Below are 24,699 nucleotides of genomic sequence, written 5' to 3' on the forward strand. Positions count from 1 at the left end.
GGACAATCATTCTGCAAGCCAGCCAGGGCCCACTAGGCCTCATGCGTACAGGGTACGAGCGCCAAAGTCGTCCACAGCCAAAGGCCCATCAGATCAACAGCCTTCCTACAGTCAGGCTGCTAGCGCAGAAGTGGCACCGCGTAGGAGCATCCGCAAGCATTTCCAAAAAGCATCGTGACACAAATGGGTCTGCATGGGTGACGCAACAATGCAGAAAGGCCGGACACAAAATTGTCCACACTAACATGTACGTTGCTTTCACTGTGTGAATGAAGTGTGCCAGCAGTGTACCGATTGTGGCTCCTCCCATTAGATCATTGGCCTTTCAGAACTGGCAATGTATGGAATAACATCATTGCCATGCCAGTATCACTCCTGTGTGTTTCCACGGATGCAGTAATATGGACAATGGCTCAGTATTCTGCTGTCAGTAATGGCGGACGCAAAGATGTTGTAGATGTGGACTGCTACACAGCAGATCAGCAAGGGTAACATGTGGCATGCAGAGCTCATGTTGGCTCCTATGGAGCAGACAGCCTTTCTCTGATAAGCCACTGCCGTACATCCCTAGCTCATTGCTAGCCCTACATACAGAGCCTAGGTGCCATTTGCCCTCCCATGCGCCTTTCCTGTTGTAGGTCCTCAGCATCCTCATAGTCAGTGAAGGAATCCTGTTGACGTCTCTCCTCATCATGCCAGGCCTTCCCCCTATCGGGTGTGTAGTTGTGCAGAGCACAGCGAGCAGCAAAGAAAGAAGCTGGCCTTTTCGGCCCATAGTACAGGGCACCACCCTATCCATCCAGGTATTGAAAGCGCTTTTTCAGCTTGAATGGTCCACCTGCTCAATGGTGGCTCTTGTAGCTCAGTGGCTGGTGTCGTATCTCTCCTCTGCAGCAGTGTTGGGGTCTCTCACTGGTGTTGGGAGCCATGTCTGTAAGCCCTTGTCTCCAAGAAGCCACCCCTCCATCTGAGCCAGTTCATCGAACAGCAGTGGCAGCTGGGAATGGCGAAGGGCCTAGGTATCATGGTAGCTGACTGAGAAGAGGGCACAGATTTGCATGAAGCATCTCTGGTGATCACATACCAGCTACACCTAGATTGAGAGGATTCCTGTAATGGTAATGTCTGCAGGTGGTAGCCTGGTGGGAGGCCTGATGGCCACATGGGTGCTGTCTGTGAACCCAAAAACCAATGACAATAGTGCCGAAACCGATGGCCCTCAGGGCCTGGCTGTGACAGTCCGTCCTGAAGTGCACATACTCATTGCCCTCCGTTGCAGGGCATCGGTGACCTCCCTGATGCAGCGGTGCACTGCTGACTGTGTGACCCCACAAAGGTCTCTGGTGGGCCCTTGAAATGCTGCACTGGCATCAAGCTTAAGGACCACTGCCACTATGAGGACCGCAGGCATAGGATGTCCACCGAAGCCCGCAGACTGCAGGTCATTGTTGAGCAGAGCACAGAGACGTGTCACCACCCTCTTTACATGCACAATCGCCTCTGAAACCGGTGCTCTGACATCCGATGGCATGTCATGTGGGGCCTATAGATGCACGGTGACCGTAATGGCGAGCTCCCCTTGGGGGCTGCTGCTCACGACCAGGGGTCTCTACATGGACCGCACCTGCCTGTTGATTTTGCCTCTGGTGCATACGGATCCTCAGGCGAAGCAGATCACACAATCTAGGATGAGCCATACCCATTTCCATGTGATAAATAAAGTTGCATCCCTTATTCAAACGTTCCTAACAGGCAGGGATTAGTGTTGAAAGGTACATCAGGTGCTTTCATGGATCAACTATATGGCGTGGCATGGCATTGCCCATCTTGGCTAACACTAAGAGTGGCACAGCATAACCACATCAAGATCCTACCAGCTGCATCAATTGCCCCCACCATCCATATAGCCTTAATGCTCCTACCCTTTCTGGCATCCTCCCCACACACAGGGTGACTAGAGTGCCATTGCTCCTTCACACACACAAACATTACAGAGCTTACACTGCTTATGCAGAGCTGAGACCCCTGTAATCCCCATTCCCTCCTCCCTCAGAGAATGCAGAGTGAGACCCCTGTAAACCTCAACTCCCTCCCTCACAGAATGCAGAGTGAGACCCCTGTAGTACCCCACTCCCTCCTGCCTTACTGAATGCAGAGCTGAGACCCCTGTAATCCCCTCCTCCCTTACAGAATGCAGAGTGAGACCCCTGTAATCCCCCTTCCCTCCTCCTTTACAGAATGCAGAGTGAGACCCCTGTAATCCCGCCCTCCCTTATAGAATGCAGAGTGAGACCCCTGTAATCCCTCTCACACCTCACCCCTCCCTTCCAGTATGCAGAGCTCAGACCCCTGTATATATCTGGACTTACCTTCACTGTCCGGACTCTTGCTTTTGCTGTCCAGTCCGGTTTTCTATTCGTGAACTTGATGGCATGTGACGGCCGCCCATTCTACGTTAAATGAGGAAGTGTGCAGGAGAGGCGGTGGGATGTATAATTTGCAGAGGTAAGTATCATTTTACATATTCTAATTGGGATGCCGCTGCCCAATGGTGGGGGAGCCGCACTGAGGTCCTCCCACTGCCGGTAATTTGCAGCGGGCCCGTCTCGACGTCATGGGTTGAGGCGGACCTCTCCCCGCAGAATTTTACTGGCCCCCGCGCCACGAACCACAGTATCGAGGGGCCAGTAAAATTCAGTCCTAGGTCACAGTCTAGGTGCACCCGATGCAAAGGTATGTGGCAATACCATTCGCTAAAACCTTGGCATTCAGTGTGCTCTCTGGTGGAAAAGTTATACCTTTCCCCAGCAAAAGAGTTTGGGTGGTTCCTGCATTCCTAAGTATAACTACAAGTTTACCTACCTCACTTGAGGGATAAGGTGTTACTTTTCCTTCTGACAAAAATTCCCTATTACTCTCAGGTATCTTGTTCACATTCCCGCACTCACAGTGGTTTTCGTACTTGGCCTTACAGCTGCAGCCTGAGCTGTCCTACTCTCGGTCAGGGCCCCTTTCTCTACATTGGCTTTGTGTACCCCAGTAAGTCCCATGGGTTTACTCCGCAACTTCCAGCATTCTGCACAAGGTGTCCCACCTTGTGACAATGGTAACAATTAGATTTGCAGACCTCACTTCCACTCTCAACTTCTTCCTTTCTGGCCTGAGGAGGAGATCCCAGGGCGTTACCAGCTGTCTCTTCTTCTCCCCGGCTACTTGCCTTCCTCTCACCCTCCCACCTTCTATCCTTCTCGAGTTTGTGGGGGTGTTGGAAAAAGGGTTTGGGCTTGTAACCAATCTCATAATCATCAGCAATTTCCTCTGCCTGCATGGCTGTTGAAATGTTCTAGTTCTTTACAAGGGTTCTGACCAACAGAGAGAGTGAATTTTTAAATTCTTCCAGGAGAATTAATTCCCTAAGGTTCTCATATGTGGCCTCTACCTTTAGTGCCCACATCCAACGATCAAAATTAATTTGCTTTACCCTCTCAAATTCTACATAAGTCTACCCAGGCTGTCTCTGGAGGTTCCAAAATTTCTGGCTGTATGCTTCAGGGACCAACTCATAAGCAGCGACAATGGCCTTTTTTGACATCTCATAATCTGCAGAAGCCTCCTCAGAAAGCAAGGCATAAACTTTATGAGCTCTGCCCATCAACCTGCTTTGCATAAGCATTGTCTCGCTTTCCATCGGTCACTGCATCTGTTTGGCTATCTTTTCAAATGAAATGAAAAATGCCTCTACGTTAAAGGCCTGCTCCCCGACCCAAACCCAATGGGACCTGACAACATGTGTCGGGTTCGGGTCGGGTCGGGCTGAGTCCGGGTCTGGCCGGGTCCGGGTTGGGCCGGACACATCTGGTAAGTGCTCTGCTGGTAAGTATTGAAATTAAAAAACTTATCTGAGCTGGGAGTCTGGGATGAAACTGAGTCTGCGCAGTGAATGAGTGATGTCACTATGATGTCATCACGCATGCGTTGCAGCTTCCTGCAAGTTCGGTGTCAGGAGGGTAAGTAAATGGATGGTTGGGTCGGGCTCGGTTCGGGGGCGAGTCGGGGTCAGCCTTGGCCCGGGCTCGGGTCCACTGTGGTTCAGTTGGGTTTGGGTCGGGTTCTTTTCCCCCGAACTGAGCAGGCCTTTACTCAATGTCACTTTCCGCAAAGCTAGGGAGCGCTTGCTCAAATTTAAACAGCTCTCCACTGCCTCCTGGGCTGGAGTCAGATTTTTCTCCACCAAAATTTTCACCGGAGCCAAGACCACCTCTTTTTCTTCGTTCCATCTTTTTAAATTCAAAATTCCTTCTCTTACACTTTCGCTTTGACATTCTAGTTCAAGATTTTTCATTGTCTATTCTTTTCCCTTCTCATGCTTTCTCATTTCTATTTCTTTTTCTTTGTCAAGCTTAAGTTTTTCCATTTCCTATTCCTGCTCAAGCTGCTTCATCAGTAACTGAGTTTTAGCTAATTCAATTGCACTAATTTGCCTTCATCTTCTTCCAATTTCAAATGGTGTGCTATTACTTCAATTATGTCTGCTTTCTTAGCTCCTGGTTTGAACTCTAACACCAACAGGTTTGCCAAATCCTTTACTTTAACCTTGGTTAAGTTTCTCAAATCACTCAGGGATACATCCTCCTTCCCCAGAAAGGTTGCAGCAACTGATAAAGACATTTTGGTAAAGTAAAATCAACTGCATAAGAAACCTGTTTTTATCTTTTCCTTCTTTTCAATTAATATTACCCCACTTACAATTATACGTCGTCAGCGTTGAGTTATCCCGCAAGGAGCCCCCAATTATATGTTATGACTGAGGTGGGAGAAGTGCACTGTTTTTCTAGTTCCACTTCTCCACAGGCCACAACATATTTTTAATTTTTTTCCCAGTTACCAATACAGTCAATCATAGACTCTATTTTTATCCCAGAATAAAATAAACCAACCAGGTTTCTTCAATAAACAACAAAATTATCAGTTTATTGTAAAACAAGTCTTAACCAGTAAAGATGCAAAGCATTAACACACAGACTGAAACATAAAAGTTCCCTTTTCACCCTAACCCCTCATGCACACACACATAGACACACACACATACACCAGTTAACTGAAAAAATAAAGAGATTTACTCTTCAGAGCTCGATTACAAAAAAACCCCAGAATATTTTGGCCAAATACTTACTAATTCTTGAAGAAAAAAATAGAACATCTGGAAAGATGTCAGATGTCCTTTGTTTTGGTGTTCCAAATACACGTAGGCTTTCTCTGGGATCTTCCTAGAACAGTTCTTGTCAGATGACATTGAAGATCAGTTTAGGTAGGCTTTCCAGGAAAAATGCAGCAACAGCAGTTTCAGGCAGTTTCTTACATTTGCTTCTCAGTGCTTCTTCAAGAGATGGAAAAGTTGGCAGGCTTTTTTAAAGAGATGGAATAAGTTGAGTTGGGGTTTGCTCCCTTGGCAAGTTTTCTCCAACTGTCTTTTCAAGCCATTGTCCATATCCCAACTGCTGTCCAAAGCAAAACCAAAAACATCGAGGGAGTCAAGCCTCCTGAACCCTATAAATCTTGACCTGTTATTTCTCTGTATATATTTTCCCCACGTCCAAAAGCCCCCAGCTGGGTATTTATCTGAAAACAGGTGCTTTCCAGTAACTGTTGTTTACAAGCAAGTCTAAAAGACCTTATGGCAACATTAAAAAAAAACACAAATTCCAGCATCTATGGAATCCCTTTTTTCAGTTTTAAAACACGAGTCATCAAAATGTAACAAAAAATATAAGTAATTTTGTAACAATTTTTACTGGCCAGGTCTTTCCAAGGACATGGTGCAGTTTTGTAAAACGTGCCAATTGTGTCAGATTGTGGGAAAACCACAACCTGGCAAAAAATCGGCACTTCTAATTCCCATACCAGTGTTTGGGAACCATGTCATAGGGTGTTGGTAGACAGTGTAGGACCTTTGCCGAAAACACCAATATATATTCACTGTCATGGATATGGCTACTCGGTTCCCAGAGACCATTCCCTTGAGAACAATTTCTGCTAAGGTAGGGGTAGAAAAGTTAACCCAGTTTTTCACTAGATATGGATTACCGATTGAGATTCAGTCAGATCAAGGTTCCAATTTAATGTTCAAAATTTTTCAAGAAGTTATGTGTAATTTGGGTACAACAGAAGTAAAGTCATCAGCATACCACCCACAGACACAAGGAGCTTTAGGACGGTACCATCAGACTCTCAAAACGATGATCAGGGCATACTGTCATGAATATCCGCACGATTTCGATAAAGGGCTAGAATTTCTTTTGTTTGCCACAAGGGATTCACCTAATGAGTCTACTAGTTTTAGTCCGTTTCAATTAGTTTATAGCCATGAGATAAGAGGTCCTCTAAATCTAATGAAAGAAAAGTATTTAGAAAAGCGGGACCAATCTTCTCTGTTAGATTATGTATGCTTGTTCCGGGAGTCGCTCATGAGAGCCTGCAAAGTGGCTCAGGAACACCTTAAAGCTTCCCAAACAACCATAAATAAATGGGCAGACAAGCTTGCCAAGACCCAAATGTTTCAACCAGGGGATGAGGTGTTGGTATTACTGCCTTTACAGAGTGAACCACTGAAAGCACGGTTCAGTGGTCCATAGAAAGTGGTGAGAAGAATTGGTAAAGTAAACTATTTGATTAACACTCCTGATCGCCAGAAAAAGAAACAGCTGTGTCATATCAATATGTTGAAACAATATCATCGCCGGGAGGAGGATAAGCAAGAACAGGTATGAAGGGGGAGAAAAAGACTAGGACAGTGAATAAAGAAGAAAGCCTGATGAACCACAAGTTGTTTGAGTAATTGGAATCAGACAAGGGTCAAATATGTTTCATGCGTACATGCCTTAGGGTGAACAAAGGAGAAGGCCTGATGCTGTCAGAGTGAGAAAAAACAGACAACTCTCTGAGTTTCATGTTTACGTGCCTTGCTAATGATTGGATAGTATAAAGTATACCAGCTTAGGATGTAATAGGGTAACCTAGCTATGTACAAATAGACACAATTGGATAGAGATAAGAGAGTAAGAAGTGTAACTGATTGATTGGTAAATGCAAACGAACTGTTATCTGTAAAATGGTATAAGAATGATGCTTTGTAACCACTCGGGGAGTTCGTACGTCATCTTGTATGGGTACGGTCTCCCCTGCATATGCTTGCAATAAACCGGTAAACAAAGGATCTTGAGTCTCGTGTGGTCTATCACGGAATCGGAGGGTGACTGAACTCCCTTTCAAGGTATATCAGGTAGTAGGGATAATGAAAGATGAAAGGGATAGTGAGCATGAGGTAGAAGGAGGCCTAGACCATTCTCAAATTGAACCTCCTACTATCCGGTTCGCTAACTCTGAATTGTTCGGGAGACTGGACACTATGCTTTCATATTTAGATGCAGAACAATGAGAAGATCTAACAAAGTAACTCACAGCATTTAAAGAAGTCTATAGGGCCAAGCCAGGATGTACAACCTTAGCAATACATGATGTAGATGTATGGGAATCCTTTCCTATAAAACAGCATCCTTATTGCTTAAGTCCAGGGAAACAGGCCCAGGTGAAAGCAGAAATACAATACATGTTGGAAAACCATCTAAATGAACCCAGTCAAAGTATCTGGAGCTCCCCAGTTGTATTATGCCTAAATCTGATGGTTCAACTAGATTTTGCATAGACTGCAGATAGGTTAATACAGTCACAAAGGCAGACTTCTACCTAATTCCTCGCTTGGGCGAGTGGGCAGTGTGACGTTTCTTACAAAAATTGATTTTTTAAAGGGATACTGGAAGGTTCCTTTAACAAGCCAAGCTAAAGTAATATCGGCCTTTGTCACACCAGATAATCCTTTCCAATGGCGAGTGATGCCATTCGGGCTAAAAAATTATCCAGCCAATTTTCAGAGACTAATGAACCAAGTGGTAGCCAGTATTCCTAACTGTGTGGTTTACCTTGACAATGTGCTGGTATACAGTGACACTTGGAAGGACCACTTGGAACAACGAGAAGCTCTGTTTAGAGAATTACGATTGGCTGCTTTAGTGATAAACTTAGCTCAGGTATATAGTAGGGCAAGGACAAGTGTTGCCAAGAACAGCAAAAGTACCAGCCGAACTGCAAACACGGCGCAACATAAGGGACGGGAAGAAATACCTGGACATTTTGTTCTGGAAGATGGTCACACACACAGGGTCATCTGTTTTGGCCAGCAGTGAGGGACAGGAGGATGTGACTGTGAGTGAGGCAGGTAATGGGACTGGACAGAGAGTAGTGGAGGAGCCTCAGACTTTGCAATTGTCAAACAGGTTTGAGGTGCTCTCAACCTGTGTAGACGAAAGCGAGGTCTGCAAGGTGGAGAGCAGACTGGCCATGGTACTCTGGTACAGGAAGCCATTCAAGTGGGGGGGGGGGAGCAAAAAAGAATTTAGTGGTAGTAGGGGATAGTATAGTGAGGGGGATTGGCACTGTTCTGTGCAGCCAAGAGCGTGAGTCCAGAAGGTTGTGTTGCCTACCCAGTGCCAGGATTCGAGACATCTGCTCAAGGCTGGACAGGAACTTGGAGTAGGAGGGGGAGGATTCAGTTGTCATGGTCCATGTAGGTACCAACGACATAGGCAGGACTAGGAAAGAGGTTCTGCTTAGACAGTATGAGGAGCTACACCAAATTGAAGAGCAGAACCTCAAGGGTAATTTCTTGATTATTACCCGAGCCACATGCTATTTAGCAGAGGGCACATAAGATTAGTGAAATTACTATGTGGTTCATAGACTGATGTGGGAGAAGTGGGTTTTGCTTCGTGGGGCACTGGCACCAGTACTGGGGAAAGTGGGGGCTGTACTGTTGGAATGGTCTGCACCTGAACCGTGCTGGGACCAGTGTTCTAGCAAACAGTATAACTTGGGAAGTAGAGAGGGCTTTAAACTAAACGGTGGGGGGTGGGGAGCGTGAGGGAGCAAGCTTGGGTAGATGTAGCAAATCAAGGGGGAGAGTCAAGGCAGGAGAGCAGAATAGTAATATGGGAAATGAAGGTCAGAGAATGGCAGGAAGGAACGGAGAGAAAATTCTAAGGGGAGGACCCACCATCCATGGTTAACTAAAGAAGTTAAGGAAAGCATCAAACTTAAGGAAAAAGTATATAATTGCACAAGGATGAGTGGCAGGTCAGATGATTGGTCAGAATATAAAGAATGGCAGAAAATGACTAAAAGCTTAATTAGGAGAAAGAAATTAGAGTATGAGAGGAAGCTAGCTAGAAATGTAAAAACAGATAGCAAGAGTTTCTACAGGTATTTAAAAAGGAAAAGAGTAAGTAAAGTGAGTGTTGGTCCTCTAGAGAGTGAGAATGGAGAGTTAATAGTAGATAATAAGGAAATGGCAGATGTAATGAACAAATAATTTGCTTCTGTTTTCACTATAGAGGATACAAATAACATTCCAGTGATAGCTGTAAATCAGGAGGTGGAAGGAAGAGAAGGAACTTGCTGAAATTACAATCACCAGGGAAGCAGCACTGAGCAAACTGACAGACCTGTGGGCTGACAAGTCCCCGTGTCCTGATGGACTTCATCCTAGGGTCTTAGAAGAGGTGGCTAATGAGGAAATAGATGCATTGGTGTTAATTTTTCAAAATTTGCTAGTTTCTGGAAAGGTTTCAACAGACTGGAAAGTAGCAAATATAACCCCTCTATTCAAGGGGGGAGGTAGAAAATCACAGAAACACAAAATCACAGAATCATTACAGCGCAGAAGGAGGCCATTCGGCCCATTGTGTCCACACCGGCTCTCTGAAAGAGCTACTCCCTCAGTTCCATTCCCCTGCCTTTTTCCCCATAACCATGCACATATTCCTTTTCATATAGCTGTCTAATTCTCTTTTGAATGCTTCAATTGAACCAGTGTCCAACACGCTCTCAGGCAGTGCATTCTAGACCTTAACCACTTGCTGCGTGAAAAAGGTTTTCCTCATGTCACTTTTGCTTCTCTTACCACATACTGTAAAAGCTGCGTTTGCTGACAATGCAACTACTAGCTGCCCCTGCACTAGCACATGCGCAAATGCAGCCTGTTCCAGTAAAACGTCACAGTTTGCGATGTTCAGGCAGCTGCCAGGACTAAAGATGGCACTGCTCAAATAATCACACAAAGACAATGTAAACCATAGCAGCACACAATGGCCGGAGAGAGCGAGTGGGCAGGGGGGGAGAGAGCGAGTGGGCGGGGGGGGGGGGGGGGGGAGAGAGCGAGCGGGGCAAGGGGAGAGAGCGAGCGGGGTGGGGGAGAGAATGGGTGGGGTGGCGGAGAGAGCGGGCAGGGTGGGAGGTGGAGGAGAGCGGGAGGGGGGGGGGGTAAAAGTCTTCGGCCGCTCTCTCCCCGCTTCCCACCCACTCCCTCCCCGCTCTCTCCACCGATTCCCCCCGGCTCTCCCCTACTTCCCCCTGCTCTCTGCCCCACTTACCCCCCGCTCTCTCTCCCACTTCCCCACCCCTGCTCTCACCTGTTTCCCCCCCAATCTCTCTCCAGCTTCTTCCCCGCTCTCTCGCCCACTTCCCCCCACTCTCTCCCCAGCTTCCCCCTGCTATCTCTCCCCATCTTCCCCCTGCTCTCTCTCCCACTTCCCTGCGTTACGCGATGACGTCACCTGCAAATGCGCCAACCAGTTCTGGCAATGCGGAACGCAGTGCACGCGCAGAGAGCAGGTGCCCATTGGCACATGTGCGCATTTGGCGCACTCTGATGACGTCAGCGGCAGGCTGTGTTGTCAAGAATCACTTTGTACTTTAAACCAGTGCCCTGTCGTTCTCGATCCTTTCACGGGTGGGAACAGTTTCTCTCTATCTACAGAAAGTGCTGGAAAACTTCAGCAGGTCTGGCAGCATCTGTGGAGAGAGAAGCAGAGTTAACATTTTAGGTCAGTGACCCTTCTTCAGAACTGGCAAATATAAGAAATGTAAAAGATTTTAAGCAAGCAAAGCAGGGGTAGGGCAAGAGATAACAAAAGAGAAGGTATTGATAGGACAAAGTCACAGAATAGCTAACCAGAAGGTCATGGAGCAAAGGCAAACAATATGTTAATGGTGTGCTGAAAGACAAAGCATTAGTACAGATAGGGTGTTAATGGACTGAAAACTGAACAGCCAGAAGCACAAACATGAAAAAACAGTGGGTAGGCACAGTAGAAACAAATTGAACAAACTAAAATAAAATAAACACAAAAAAAAGAAAAAAGAAAAAATAACTAAGATAAAAGTAAAAAGGGGGGCCCGTCAGGCTCTGAAATTATTGAACTCAATGTTCAGTCCGGCAGGCTGTAGCATGCCTAATTGGTAAACGGGATGCTGTTCCTCGAGCTTGCGTTGATGTTCACTGGAATACTGCAGCAATCCCAGGACAGAGATGTCAGCATGAGAGCAGGGGTTGTGTTGAAATGGCCAGCAACCAGAAGCTCGGGGTTATGCTTTTGGACTGAGCAGAGATGTTCCGCAAAGCAGTCACCCAGTCTCCATTTGGTCTCCCCAATGTAGAGGAGACCACATTGTGAGCAGTGAATACATTATACAAAATTGAAAGAAGTACAATTAACTAGACATAACTAGGCCTGTCTTTTTGTGGGATATTTCGAACATTCCTTGTTCCAGTCCTACTCAGGCCCCCTCCCCCAACTCTTTTTCCAGTACATTGATCACTGTATCGATGCCATTTCTTGTACCCGCCCTGAACTGGAAAACCTTATCAACTTTGCTTCCAATTTCCCCCTGTCTCTCACCTTTACATGGTCCATCTCCGACACTTCCCTTCCTTGACTTCTCTGTCTCCATCTCTGGGGATAGGCTGTCTACTAATATTCATTATAAGCCCACCGACTCCCACAACTATCTCGACTACACGTCTTCACACCCTGCCTCCTGTAAGGACTCCATTCCATTCTCCCAGCTTCTCCATCTCTGATGCATCTGCTCTGATGATGCTACCTTCCATGACAGGGATTCTGATATGCCTTTATTTTTCTTCAACCGAGGATTCCCCCCCACTGTAGTTGACAGGGCCCTCAACTGTGTCCGCACTTCTACCCTCACCCCTTCCCCTCCCTCCCAGAACTGCGACAGGGTTCTGCTTGTCCTCGCTTTCCACCCCACCAGCCTCCATATCCAAAGGATCATCCTCCGCCATTTCCGCCACCTCCAGCGTGATGCCACTACCAAAGGCATCTTCCCCTTCCTTCCTCTGTCAGCATTCCAAAGGGATCATTCCCTCCGCGACACCCTGGTCCATTCCTCCATTACTCCCACCACCTTGTCCCCTTCCCACGGCACCTTCCCCTGCAAGCGCAGGAGATGTAATACCAGCCCATTTACCTCCTCTCTCCTCACTATCCAAGGCCCCAAACACTCCATTCAGGTGAAGCAGTGAATTACTTGTACTTCTTTCAGTGTAGTATATTGTATTCGCTGCTCACAATGTGGTCTCCTCTACATTGGGGAGACCAAATGGAGACTGGGTGACCGCTTTGCGGAACACCTCCGCTCAGTCCAAAAGCATGACCCTGAGCTTCCGGTTGCTGGCCATTTCAACACACCCCCCTGCTCTCATGCTCACATTGCTGTCCTGGGATTGCTGCAGTGTTCCAGTGAACATCAATGCAAGCTCGAGGAACAGCATCTCATTTAGCGATGAGGCACGTTACAGCCTGCCGGACTGAACATTGAGTTCAATAATTTCAGAGCCTGACGGGCCCTCCATTTTACTTTTATCTTTAGTTATTTTTTCTTTTTTCTTTTTTTTTGTGTTTATTTTATTTTAGTTTGTTCAGTTTGTTTCTACTGTGCCTACCCACTGTTTTTTTTATGTTTGTGCTTCTGGCTGTTCAGTTTTCAGTCCACTAACACCCTATCTGTACTAATGCTTTGTCTTTCAGCACACCATTAACATATTGTTTGCCTTTGCTCTATGACCTTCTGGTCAGCTATTCTGTGACCCTGACCTATCAATATCTTCTCTTTTGTTATCTCTTGCCGCACCCCAACTTTACTTGCTTAAAATCTTTTACATTTCTTATACCTGCCAGTTCTGAAGAAGGGTCACTGACCTAAGATGTTAACTCTGCTTCTCTCTCCACAGATGCTGCCAGACCGGCTGAGTTTTTCCAGCACTTTGTTTTTATTTCAGATTTCCAGCATCCTCAGTATTTTGCTTTTATTCTCACTATCTACTCTGTCCAGACCCCTCATGATTTTGAATACCTCTATCAAATCACCTCTCAGCCTTCTCTTCGCCAAGAAAAACAGTCCTAACTTCTCCAATCTATCTTCATAACTGATTTTCCTCATCCCTGGAACCATTCTTGTGAATCTTTTCTGTACTCTCTCCAATGCTCTCACATCTTTTCTAAAGTGCAGCACGCAGAATTGGACACAATACTTCAGCTGAGGCTGAACTATTGTCTTATACAAGTTCAACATAACTTCCTTGCTCTTGTACTCTATGCCCCTATTAATAAAGCCCAGGATACTGTATGCTTTATTGATCACTCACTCAACCTGTCCTGCCACCTTCAATGACTTATGCACATATACACTTAGATCCCTCTGCTCCTGCAACCCCTTTAGAATTGTATTCATTATTCTATATTGTCTCTCCATGTTCTTCCTACAAAAATGAATCACTTCACATTTCTCTGCATTGACCTTCATCTGCCACCTGTCTGCCCATTCCATCAACTTGTCTATTTTCTTTTTGAAGTTCGACACTATCCTCCTCACAGTTCACAATACTTCCAAATTTCGTATCATCTCCAAACTTTGAAATTGTGCCCTGTACACCCAAGGTCTAGGTTATTCATATATATCAGGAAAAGCAAGGGTCCCAACACTGATCCCTGGGGGACTCCACTACAAACCTTCTTCCAGTCCAAAAACATCCATTAACCACTACTCTTTGTATCCTGTCTCTCAGCCAATTCCATATCCATGTTGCTACCGTCTCTTTTATTCCATGAGCTACAAGTTTGCTCACAGGTCTGTTGTGTGGCACTGTGTCAAATGCCTTTTGAAAGTCCATGTACACCACGTCAACAGCATTGCCTTCATCAACCCTCTCTGTTATCTCCTCAAAAAACTCCAGCAAGTTAGTTAAACATGATTTTTCCTTAAGAAATCCATGCTGGCTTTCCTTAATTAACTCACATTTGTCCATGTGACTCCTGATTTTGTCCTGAATTATTTTTTTTCGAAGTTTTCCCACCACCGAAATTAAACTGACTGACCTGTAGCTGCTGGGCTTATCTTTACACCCTTTTTTGAACAAGGATGTAACGTTTGCAATTCTCCAGTCCTCTGGCACCACCCCGAGTCTAAGGAAGATTGAAAAATTATGGCCAGTGCCTCTGCGATTTCTGCCCTCACTTCCCTCAGTATCCTTGGATGCATCTCATCTGGCCCTGGTGCCTTATCCACTTCAAGTACAGACAGCTTATCTAATACTTCTTCTTTATCAATTTTAAACCCCTCTAGTATCTGACTTACCTTCTCTTTCAACATTGCCTGGGTTGCATCTTCTTCCTTGGTAAAGACAGATGCAAAGTACTCATTTAATACCTCAGCTATGCCCTCTGCCTCCGTGTCTAAATCCCCTTTCTGCTCCCTAATCAGCCCCATTCCTCCTTTTACCACCCTTTTACTATTTATACGTCTACAGAAAATTTTGGGATTTCCTTTAATGCTAGCTGCCCGTCTCTTTTCATGTTTTCTCTTTGTTTCTCTTATTTGCTTTTTCACTCCCCCTCTGGGCCTTCTATATTCAGCCTGGTTCTCAATAGTATTTTCTACCTGGCATCTGTCATAAGCACACTTTTTCTTCTTTATCTTAATCTCTACCTCTTTTGTCATCCAGGGAGCTCTGGATTTGTTTGCCTCACTTTTCCCTTTCAATGGAACATTCCTTGACTGTGCCCAATCTATCTCTTCTTCCATTGTTCATCGACCAATTTTCCTGCCAGCTTTTGACTCTAATTTATTTGCCCCAGCTTCATTCTTATCCCATTGAAGTTAGCCTTCCCCCAGTTAATTATTCTTACCCTGGATTGCTCTTTTCCATAGTCAGCCTAAACCTTATGATACAATGATCACTATCCCCTAAATGCTCTCCTACTGATACTTGATCCACTAGGTCCACCTCATTTCCAAGAACCAGGTCTAGCAGTGCCTCCTTTCTCGTTGGAAAATTTTCCTGAACACACTCTAGGAACTCTTGCTCCTCTCTGTCCTTTACACTACTAAACAGGTAACTATAGGCCAGTTAGCTTGACGTTTGTCATGGGGAAGGTGTTAGAATTGATCATTAAGGGGGTTATAGCTGGCCACTTAGAAAAACACAAGGTAATCAGGAATAGTCAGCATGGTTTTGTGAAAGGGAAATCATGTTTAACCAATTTATTGGAGTTCCTTGAAGGAGTAAAATGAACTGTGGATAAAGGAGAGCCGGTTGACTGTACTGTATTTAAATTTCCAGAAGGCATTTGACAAGGTGCCACATAAAAGGTTATTGCGCAAAGTAGAAGCTCATGGTGCAGAGGGTAACATATTAGCATGGATCGAAGATTGGCTGTCTGGCAGAAAATAAAGAGTATGCATAAATGGGCCCTTTTCTGATTGACAGGATGTGACGAGTGGAGTCCCACAGGGATCTGTGCTGGGGCCTCAACTTTTTACAATCTATATCAATGACTTAGATGAGGGGAGCGATGACATGGTAGCTAAATTTGCAGATGACACAAAGATAGGTAGGAAAGTATGTTGTGAAGAGGACATAGGAGGTTGCAGACCGATATAGGTAGGTTGAGTGAGGGCAAAAATCTGACAGATGGAATATGATTAGATTAGATTAGATTAGAGATACAGCACTGAAACAGGCCCTTCGGCCCACCGGGTCTGTGCCGAACATCAACCACCCATTTTATACTAATCCTACACTAATCCCATATTCCCAACAAACATCCCCACCTGTCCCTATATTTCCCTACCACCTACCTATACTAGTGACAATTTATAATGGCCAATTTACCTATCAACCTGCAAGTCTTTTGGCTTGTGGGAGGAAACCGGAGCACCCAGAGAAAACCCACGCAGACACAGGGAGAACTTGCAAACTCCACACAGGCAGTACCCGGAATCGAACCCGGGTCCCTGGAGCTGTGAGGCTGCGGTGCTAACCACTGCGCCACAATGTGGGAAAATGTGAAGTTGTTCACTTTGGCAGGAAGAATTAAAAAGTAGGGTATTACTTAAATAGAGAAAGACTGCAGAATTCCGGGGTGCGAAAGGATCTAGGTGTTCTAGTGCATGAGTCACAAAAAGTTAGTATGCAGGTACAGCAAGTAATAAAGAAGGCTAATGGAATGCGATCCTTTATTACAAGAGGAATTGAAGATAAAAGTAGGAATGTTATGCTTCAGTTATACAGGGCATTGGTGAAACCACATCGTGAATACTGTGTGCAGTTTTGATCTCCTTATTTAAGGAAGGATGTAAATGCATTGGAGGCGGTTCAGAGGATGTTTACTAGACTGATACCTGGAATGAGTGGGTTGCCTTATGAGGAAGTGTTGGACAGACTGGGCTTGTTTTCACTGGAGTTTATAAGAGTGAAGGGAGACTTGATGGAAGTATATAAGATCCTGAACGGTCTTGACAAGGTGAATGTGGAAAGGATGTTTCCTCTGTGATGTGTGTCCAGAACTAGGAGGCACTGTTTTATAATTATGGGTTGCCCTTTTAGGGCAGAGATGAGGAGAAATTTTTTCTCTCAAATGGTTGTGCGACTTTGGAACTCTGCCTCAGAAGAGAGATGGAGGCAGGGTCATTGAATATTTTTAAGGCGGAGGTAGATAGATTCTTGTTAGGTAAGGGAATCAAAGGCTATCGGGGGTAGATAGGAGTGTGGAATTCGAGACACAAACTGATCAGCCATGATCTTATTGAATGACAGAGCAGGCTCGAGGGGCCGAATGACCTACTTCTGCTCCTAATTCGTATATTCGTATATGGGTCAGCAGCCATGGGGTCACCCCCTGTAGCTGGATCCAGTGCCAGAAAAGGGTCAATGACCTGATCCAATCTGCCAAGGTGAGTGCTCCACACACTTCCAACACTTGGACCTAGCTTGTGGCAGAGCGAAAGGTTGCGTTTGGTGGAGAAGGAGTGACCACCAACCGTGGCAATGGGGTTAGGGAGTCAGAAATGACACCTGAGGCATGGCTGCATCTCGATGAGAGGTGCTCATCTGTCAATGCATTCACCTGCATAGTCCCTCGAGAGTGGTTGCATGCAGGAGGCATATGTATGCCCCCATCATGGCTCGCTGGACTATCAACATCAGAGGTCTGGGGCTATTCTCCGCTCCGAGACTAACTTTGTTCATCTTTGTGTCAGCAGGCGAAGACTTCCCACAATAGGAAGGAGCATGCCAAGACCGGCGGTGGAGTGGCCTGACTCTGATGGTGGAGGAGGCCATGGAACTGGCAGGCCAACAAGCTGGCCCCGCCATAGCTGATGGCGAGACAGGATCCCTATGCAAAATAGTGAGTGAGCATCTCCTGGGGCACAAGGGTGTATCTGGTACTAAAGAGCAATGCTGCACATATGATTGCTACTGCATCAATGGAGAAGCACATTTGGGATGGTAGGAATGTCACAACGGGCAGACCCTAATCCTTCAACGTCTATGATTTCTCCTGCAGATCAAATTGAATGACAAGAGAGAGCAGCTGAAGAGGCTGGGGGACAGTCGGCCACCTCTGAGAAAGAGGAGAAGTGAGCCTCTGAGGCTCCACTGTCTCATCATTTTCCCACACCCTCCACCAGTGCAGGTACTCTCACATCAATGGGTAGTTGCATTGTTTAGATTCGGGCACACTACCTGATGAGTATAACACAGACACGGCAGGGCAGCTGACGGAGGCTGTAAGAGCACAGGCTAGTGGCAGTCGCGGATGGTGGGAAGTCAGACCCATGTGAAGCCCCAGGCTGATGACATGCCTCTGGTGTTGGCAGCAACATGGGAAATGCTGCAGCTACGGTGAGAGGTGAGGCCACATTTGGCAAAGATGCCAGAGGCTCTGCATAAACAAGGGAGAAGGATGGAGGAGTCCATTCAGGCCTTGGATGCTGCACAGTCTCTCATGGTTGTGCACCTGGCTTCCTCCATTGAGAGATCAGCGACTCTCATGGAGAGCTACATCCTGCAGACCAATCAGTGGGTGTGGGAGATGTGCGCAGACTTGCACATGATCGCTTTGTCCATGAGCTCCATGCAGCGGTGTCAAGGCAACCTGTCTCCACCTCAGCCGACAGCGCAGGGGGAACACAATATAACAGCACCTGGAAACGATGTAAAAGGAACCATAGATGCACTTAGATGATCACAGGTAAAGATGCAGTAGAAATGGATAGTTGTGTGTTGGTTGTGACGAGGAATAAAATAATAGCGTTGACTCACCACATTGCCTATCTGTTGTTGATACCCTTTGGTAATTCATTTGAATCCTTTCTCCCAAGGGGCTGGAAGCGGGGGACCAAGCCCTGACCGCTCAATGCTTCAGCTTTGCCACTGCGCGAAGTGCACCTGGGTACTGCAGTACAGAAGGAAGGTGGCGACAACAGGGATGCTTAATTGTTGTGGTAAAGCTCAAAGGAAACATGAATGTATAAAGGCGTCTCGTGCCTCCCTGTGCGTAACTCAGGCGCCTTTCCTGCTGTGCCTGGAGCCTTTCATCTGGTGCTGCCTGGGCAGCATCCTCCTCCACATCCTTGTCATTAGAGGAGGCATCTCATTCCACAACATCCTCACTGGTCAATGCCTTCCCTCTCTGTAGCACTAGGTAGTGCAATGCACAGCAGACCACCACAATACCTGACACCCTTGCTGGGGCATACTGGAGGGACCACCAGATCAATCTAGGCACCTAAATCTCATCCTCAGGAAACCAATGGTCTGCTTGATGGTCGCTCGGGTTGATCCGTGGCAAGTGTTGTATCTCTCCTCTGCATCCATGCATGGGTTCCACACAGGTGTCAGTAGTCATGTTCTCAGTGTGTAGCCCTTGTCTCCTAGGATCCAGAAGACCATAAGAAATAGGAGCTGAGGTATGCTATTCGGCCCCTCGAGCCTGCTTTGCCATTCAATAAGATCATGGCTGATCTGATTGTGGCCTTAACTCCACTTTCCTGCCAGCCCCCCACAAGCCTTGACTCCTTTGCAGATCCAAAATCTGTCTATCTCAGCCTTGAATATATTCAATGACCCAGCCTCCACTCTATCTGGGGAAGAGAATTCCAAAGATTTAATGACCCTCGGAGAGAAGAAATTCCTCCTCATCTCCTTCTTATATGGGAGACTGCTTATTTTTAAACTATGCCCCCAGTTCTAGATTCCCCCATGAGTTGAAAGATCTTTTCAGCAGCTACCCTGTCAAGCCCCTCTGGATCTTATATGTTTCAATAAGATCACTTCTCATTCTTCTAAACTCCAATGAGCATCGGCCCAGCCTGCTCAATCTTTCCTTGTAAGACAACTCCTTCATTCCAGGAATCAGCATGGTGAACCTTCTCTAAACTGCTTCCAATGCAAGTATATCCCCCCTTAAATAAGGAGACCAACACTGTACACAGTACTCTAGGTGCGGACTCACCAATGCCCTGTACAAAATCCCTGAAGGCACTCGGGGCACAGAAAAGTTCTGGCACTTGGGACTGCCTTAGTATGCAGGCTGTTTCCCGGGAATCGTGCATACACTTGTAAGATTCATTTGTAGTGGTTGCAGATCAGTTGTACATTAAGACAGTAGAAGCCCTTCTGATTAATGAAGGCAGCAGTCTGGTCCATGGGAGCCTTGATGGCTTAGACCTGGGGGAATCCAGCAGTGGCCCTGAATCCTATAGTCCTCTGAGCTTGATTGTTTGGATCAGCCTCCTGAACAGGGCACTGGTGACCTCCTTGATGAAGCCTTGCACCGAAGACTGGGAGATTCCACACATGCCTCCAGTGGACCCTTGGAGTGATCCGGTGGTGTAGAAGTATAGTGCCACAGTGTCTTTCAGCACCACTGGCATCAGGTTCCCACCAAGTCCCATGGGCCTCAGCTCATACTGCATCATAGCACATGGATGATTGAAGGCCTCGCTGGAGAGGCGCAGTCTGCGGAGGCACTGCTGTTCAGACATGTGCAGGTAGTTGTGCCTTGGCCGTTAGACCCTCTCTGGAGGATAGCTTCTTTTGCAACTGAAGCCTGCATGGCATGCCAGTTGCATCCTTCTCTAGCCTTCCCTGCCTAAGGCTGGCCCTTCTGCGTGCTCCCAGATGGTGCTGGTGCCCTTGTCAGTTTATGCTCCTCCCTCGCTCTCGGTTGCTGCTCCTCCTCCAACTGCGCCTCGAAGCCAGGGTGAATGAGGTCCATGAGAGGTTTCCTCTCCTTGAGTGCAAGGCCTTGAGGCCAGACAGACCCTCCCCACATTCCCTTACTTGTGACCTTCAATGATGAGGCATTGCCCCGATTCCACCCTGATATGTCTCCCCACAATGCTTGCTCCTTACAGTGCTTTCCAATGTCCCTCCTCTCCACCCTTCCTGCCAAGTGACATTGCCTCACCCGATGACTTCCCAGTGAATCCAACACTGAGCTCCTGCCTCCTTCTTGCCTTCCTTCACCAGGCAAGGCCCTGAAGCCCCATGGTTCCCATGTACCATCAGAAAAATTCAAAACGCTGAATAAAATTGCAGTGTATTGGGATATTAAGTACCTTAATTGGCTTAGCACCTCGTGAATGTGCGAAGCCTGCCCTCCATGTCAGCCGCTGACAGTAAAATCTAGAAGGGATTTCACGATGTTGAACTTCCTGTCCGATGTCTTCCGTTCCTATTTTATACACCCCTTCTATTTCCGTTCCCATCTCAAATGGTCCCTTAAAACTCAGCCCATATTCTCTCTTTGCCAGTCTCATTTTCCTCTTAATTTCCCCTCTCAACTTATTGGTTCTTGCTTGAAGAATTCACCTGACATGCATCATACACCCTCATTTTTTTCCCATCATATTCTCTATCTCCCTTGTCATCCAAGGAGCCCTGGCTTTGGTTCCCTTACCTTTCGCCCTTGTTGGAATGTACCTAGCCTGTACCTGAACCATCTCCTCCTCAAAGATCACTCATTGTTCCATCATAGATTTTCCTGTCAATCTTTGCTTCCATTTTACCCTGGCTAGAACCCCTCTTATCCCACTGAAGTTAGCCCTCTTCTAATTTAGAAGTTCTACTTCAGATTGTTCCTTGCTCTTTGCCATTGCTAATCTAAACCTTATAATGCAATGATCACTCTTACCCAAGTGTTCCCCCATAGACACTTGGTCCACCTGGCCTACTTCATTCCCCAGCACCAGACCCAGCAATGCCTCCTTGCTAGTTGGACTGAGAACATATTGGTCAAGGAAGTTCTCCTTAACACGTTTTAGAAATTCCTTCCCCTCCTTACCCTTTATTCTAACCTTATACCAATCGATATTTGGGTAATTAAAGTCCCCCAATATCACCACTCCATAGTTCTTGCACATCTCTGTGACATCCCTGCAGATTTGCTCCTCTATCTCTCTCTCACTATTTTGAGGCTTATAGAATACCCAGTAGCGTAGTCATCCTCTTTTTCTTTCTTAATTCTAACAAATATGTTCTGTCTTTGCCCCCTCAAGGACCTCTCTTTTTACCTTCCCTATCTTTTCTGAACACTTTGTATCCTTGAAATTTAAGCACCCATTCCTTGCCATTTTTAAGCCACGTTTCCATTATTGTCACTACATCATATTCCCACAAGGCTATTTGTACTTGTAGCTCACCAACCTTATTCACCGCACTTTGTGCACTTGTAAACAGTCCTTTTTCTTCTTATATGTGCATTACATGTTTTTACACACATATTTAAAGAGCTTATTTTCCAAGCTTTGATTCAGATTTTGGAAACACCAGAATTTTAGACAATTGGTACCAAATTAAGATCAGAAAACAAAATGAAATTAGATCCTTTTTACTGCACAACTGTAACTGAAATATTTATGTGTGACTTTGTGTAACTCCACTAAAAGCCTTTAACTTATAAAAGTGACAATCAACTGAAAGATAAATCACTTGCAGTTATTAAAAGTGTTCATGAACCAGATTGTATTTCAAAATCCCTGGTATTTTTAAGGTGAACAGTTTTGGGATGCAATGCTAGATTATCTCACTATGGTAGTAAGTGTGTTCACCTATCATTTGGTTGATTTTCTTCTGATGTTAGCCCAGTTGGACTATTTACATAGCATCAATCAGGAGATACTTAGTTCAGAAATGTAACAGTAATGTCTGAAAAGAAAGTCTATCCAAGCAATAAATGTAGCATTGGCTAGCTAATTCACTGCTCACCCATTCCTGATTATTCTATCCTAAGGGCTGAATTCTCCCAGCCCCTCGATGCTGCGAGTTGTGATGTGGGGGCCAGTAAAATGCAACGGGGAGAGGCCTGCCTTGACCCGCGACGTCGGGAAGGGCCCACCGCATATTACCGGCAACGGGGGGACCTCGGTGCGGCCCCCCCCGCAAGCCGCCTAACGGCGGGCCCTTCATCTTAATATTCAAATTAACAATAAAGAGATGTAAATGAACTTACCTGCAGGCAATGGCTGCCCCACGCTGATTTTACAGCTGCTGTTCGTACCCTGCGCGTCTTCGGAACTCCGTATGGAGTTCCGGGCGCGAACCTGGTGGGGAGGGGGGAAGAATAGAATTTTCAGGGCGGGACGGGTGGAGGAGTGGGGCAAACAATCTTTACTGGCTAATGGGGTAGTGGGAAGGAGTTGACTGTCAAAGGGAACAAATTTTGGGGGGAAATTTCGGAATATTTTTAAAGGTTTATTATGGGGGAAGAGTGCGATTGATGTATAATCTACCCATTGGGGGGAAGGTGGGAGAAGTGATTTATATTTGAAATGACATTTCATTGTTATGTCCCAGAGATCGGGACCTTTAAATTTTAAAATGCAACTGAAGGGCTTAAAGCCCTGTAAAAATGGCACAAGCACCTGCGCGGTGGCGCCGGACGCTGTTGCCGGGGATGTGGCGGCTGCCCCCTTACATCATCGGGGGAAGCCGCTCCGCCTCCTCTACTTAAATGAGCCCCGCGTATAATATCGCAGGGGTTCAGGGATGACGCATCCGCGCGGGATGCTCGCCGCTTTTAGAGTGCGCCGCCGCGAACTGCGGTGCACTCGTAAAATTCAGCCCTAACTGTCACCTTATTATCTAGGATGGATCACTTTTCTGGTGGGGAAATGTACTGTTATAGCTTTGATAAATAAAAAGTATGCTGGCATTATCACGAAGAGTAAAATCTAGACACTTCAACTGATATTTCAAAAGTCAGGAACTTTTCAATATATTTTAAAAAAAGCATAGTTGCATATTAGAAAGCACATAAACTTACAGTTCTATCAAATTGTGTAGTGGAGCAAATGCTTTTTCTGAAATGGTAGTAATTTCATTCTGCTGAATGTACCTGTCAATAAAATAAAATCACAACTATATTTCCACTTATTCAAATGGGTATCAAATTATCTTTAAACTCTATTGTTTCCTTCAATAATTAAATGCTTAGACCTTTGTGCCCAATAGAGTTATATCAGACATTCAAGTTGTTTGAAGTTCACCTTTGGCCTCTTGTGCATCTCCCACTCCCTTTTCCCACCATTGGCAACTGTGCCTTTAGACGTCCAGGCCTTTAGCTCTGGAATTCCCTCCCTAAACCTCTCTGCCTTTCGACCTCTGCTGAGTGGGGAGAAGATCAGAGGACAGTGGATGGAGGTGGAATGTGAAGACCGCGAAGGAGAACAAAGACTAGCAGAGCTCGGTAATCGGGTCAGAGAATGCAACAGTGGTGGGGGGCATTTGGGGAGTTGTGGCTGCATTCCATAAGTGTGGGATTCCTTCCAGCTCTATGTTCAGGTAAATATATTTCAACAGCTTACTTTGGTGGTAACTGTTCACAACTGGGTGTCCAATCCCACATGCTCTCCATCACAAAAGACACCTATTTCCAGCTGTACAAGATCTGCACCTGCCTCAGTCCATCTGCCACTTAAATTCTCATCCATGTCCTTGTCACCTGGTGACTCTGTGATGGAATATAGGTATAATTAGGTAATATAGGCTTAATTAGGTAGACTTTAGATATAGTTAATATATTATACCTTTTAGATTTAAAGATTGAATAAATGGTCAGTTTTTAAGACTCACTGACATTCCCCTTTAAGAAGGTAGAGTTAAAAATTTCAAGTTCTTTCAAGGTCCCTGTTACAATACAATGTGAAGCAGAAACAAGTTGGAAAATCCATTTCAGTGTTTCTGTTGCCAGGGGATTGAAGGATAAACACACATTGAAATGTCCTGTGTGACATCAGTAAAAGGTAGCCATAAATTTTATTAATTGATGGTGTTGGTAAATGTAGGCAGATTAGATTAGATTAGATTAGAGATACAGCACTGAAACAGGCCCTTCGGCCCACCGAGTCTGTGCCGACCATCAACCACCCATTTATACTAATCCTACACTAATCCCATATTCCTACCAAACATCCCCACCTGTCCCTATATTTCCCTACCACCTA

General features: G+C 45.9%; 1 protein-coding gene across 1 annotated transcript in view; it reads right to left on the minus strand.

The window, feature by feature from the left end:
• rxfp2b (relaxin family peptide receptor 2b) overlaps window positions 1-24,699 on the minus strand; it is a 264,102-nt gene that overhangs the window by 95,942 nt on the left and 143,461 nt on the right. The window contains 1 exon segment of the mRNA XM_068034408.1: window positions 23,520-23,591. Within this exon segment, the coding sequence (XP_067890509.1) occupies window positions 23,520-23,591 (72 nt within the window).

This window comes from Heterodontus francisci, chromosome 6 (assembly GCF_036365525.1).
Source record: "Heterodontus francisci isolate sHetFra1 chromosome 6, sHetFra1.hap1, whole genome shotgun sequence".
NCBI classification, from domain to species: domain Eukaryota; kingdom Metazoa; phylum Chordata; class Chondrichthyes; order Heterodontiformes; family Heterodontidae; genus Heterodontus; species Heterodontus francisci.